Source organism: Mandrillus leucophaeus, unplaced genomic scaffold (genome assembly GCF_000951045.1).
Source record: "Mandrillus leucophaeus isolate KB7577 unplaced genomic scaffold, Mleu.le_1.0 Scaffold544, whole genome shotgun sequence".
In the NCBI taxonomy this organism is placed as follows: domain Eukaryota; kingdom Metazoa; phylum Chordata; class Mammalia; order Primates; family Cercopithecidae; genus Mandrillus; species Mandrillus leucophaeus.
In genome coordinates, this window is record NW_012105853.1 from 1,781,157 (window position 1) to 1,782,987 (window position 1,831).

Consider the following 1,831-nt stretch of genomic DNA (forward strand, 5'->3'; position numbering starts at 1 on the left):
CTGAGGCAGGAAAATTGCTTGAACCTGGGAGGTGGAGGTTGCAGTAAGCTGTGATCATGCCACTGCACTCCAGCCTCCGGCCTGGACAATAGAACAAGACTCCATCTCAAAAAATAAAAATAAAAAAATAAAGTCATTAGAGTGGGCCTTAATCCAATAACTGGTATCCTTACAAGATTATAAAATAAGAGGTTTTAAAAGAAAAAAATAATAGATTAGGACACAGGCGACCACGTGAAAACACAGGAGGAGCCAGCATCTACAAGCCAAGGAGAGAGGCCTCAGAAGAAACCAATGATGCTTAATTTCTGTTGTCGAATCCACCGAGTCTGTGGTACTATGTTAAGCAGCTGGAGCAAACCGACACGGGGACTCTCTCAAAATGCCACTAGCCATCCTGACCCATGATGACAGGGTTGCCTCCTGCACCGGGCCACCTCAGGGCCTCGCTCTCACCCACAGCCTCACGGGAAGAACAGACCTAATGACAGCCAAAGTCCGAGGTTATACCTACGCCCACCAAGGCCCTGCACCACCCCCCACGACTCCACACATCCTCTCTGCCCTTCCTTTTCTGTGCCTTTGGTCAAGGTGCTCAAGGAGAACCAGCCCAGATACCCCTCTGCAGAAGGCCAGGTGCCCCCCATGACCTCTGTCTCAGAGAGAATCTGGCATCCATCCCGGCTCCCGAAGCTCTGTGTGTTACTAAAAGGGCACCCAGGGGCAACACCCAGGACAGTGAGTTCTCAGTGACTTCGCAATTGCTATCACATGGCACTTCCCACACTCTATTCTGGTTCATTACAAGCTCATCCCCAGCACTGGCTATCCCAGCTCTTCCCGACACCGGGCAGGGCGAGTCAGTGCTGGGGACAACCCGTCATCTTCATCTTTGCTCCCCAGGGCTGGCAAGTCTGCTACGAAATAGGTTCCACAAATGGAATGAACAAACACGACAGTTCTCTTCCTCTCCTTCATTACCCAGCTACCAGCATCCTCCTCCTCCTCCTGGCAGTCTTCCTGGACTCGCCCAGACTAGATACACATATGCAGCACCATAAGCCTTCTCCTTCATCCTGATTACCACATTTTCTGGGTCTTTTTCAGTTAACTGGTCTTCCTACCAGAGCGTAAGCTGCATGAGGACAGAGCCAGGTCTGGTTTTGCTCACCCTTGCTCCAGCACTGAACACTAGGTGCCTATACCAACCCAGTAAGCTGCCACAGTGGGGTCCACGCACCTGGGAGGGCGAGAAGGGCAAGGTCTTAACAGGTGTGCTCTTGGGCGTGAGGCTGTTACAGGAATCCAGGAAGGACAGACTGGTGCTATTCTCAGTGACAGGGGACAGGGCCACACGCCTCTTCCTCTGCCGCTTGAGCACCAAGGGCGGCGTGCCAATGCCAGAGCCCCCGACTTCAGTGCTGGGGGAAATGGGGATCAGCTCCCCCCGGCTGCTCCGGCTCAGGTCTGAGATGGTGTGGCCATCCAGGCGGTACTCGGTCACGCTGGGCACCGGGGCAGCAGGCTGGCGGGGTGGCAGGACCTGCTGCTGCTGTGACGCTTGCAGCTGCACTAGGCTGTTGTTGATACTGTCCTCTGCAGATGGCTCCTCAGGGAGGTCAAATTTACTCAGGTCGCACCAAGCGTCGGGGTCCTGCCCAGGGAGGGAAGTTAGGAATTGCAATTACTATGCTCTTAATACAAGAGGACTTGTTCATTAAAGGAAATATGTAAGTGTCAAGTATGATCCCACAGCTCAGGATCAATCGTTAATATTTCATGCATTTCCTCAAAGTTTTCTATGACTATACATCTATATTTTCATAGATTC

General features: G+C 52.3%; 1 protein-coding gene across 1 annotated transcript in view; it reads right to left on the reverse strand.

The window, feature by feature from the left end:
• The window catches only part of MYBL2 (v-myb avian myeloblastosis viral oncogene homolog-like 2), a gene marked incomplete at its 5' end in the record, with an annotated part of 50,123 nt that overhangs the window by 19,304 nt on the left and 28,988 nt on the right, over nucleotides 1-1,831 (reverse strand). The window contains one exon of the mRNA XM_011997670.1: nucleotides 1,241-1,654. Within this exon, the coding sequence (XP_011853060.1) occupies nucleotides 1,241-1,654 (414 nt within the window). The remainder of the gene's footprint in view (nucleotides 1-1,240; nucleotides 1,655-1,831) is intronic.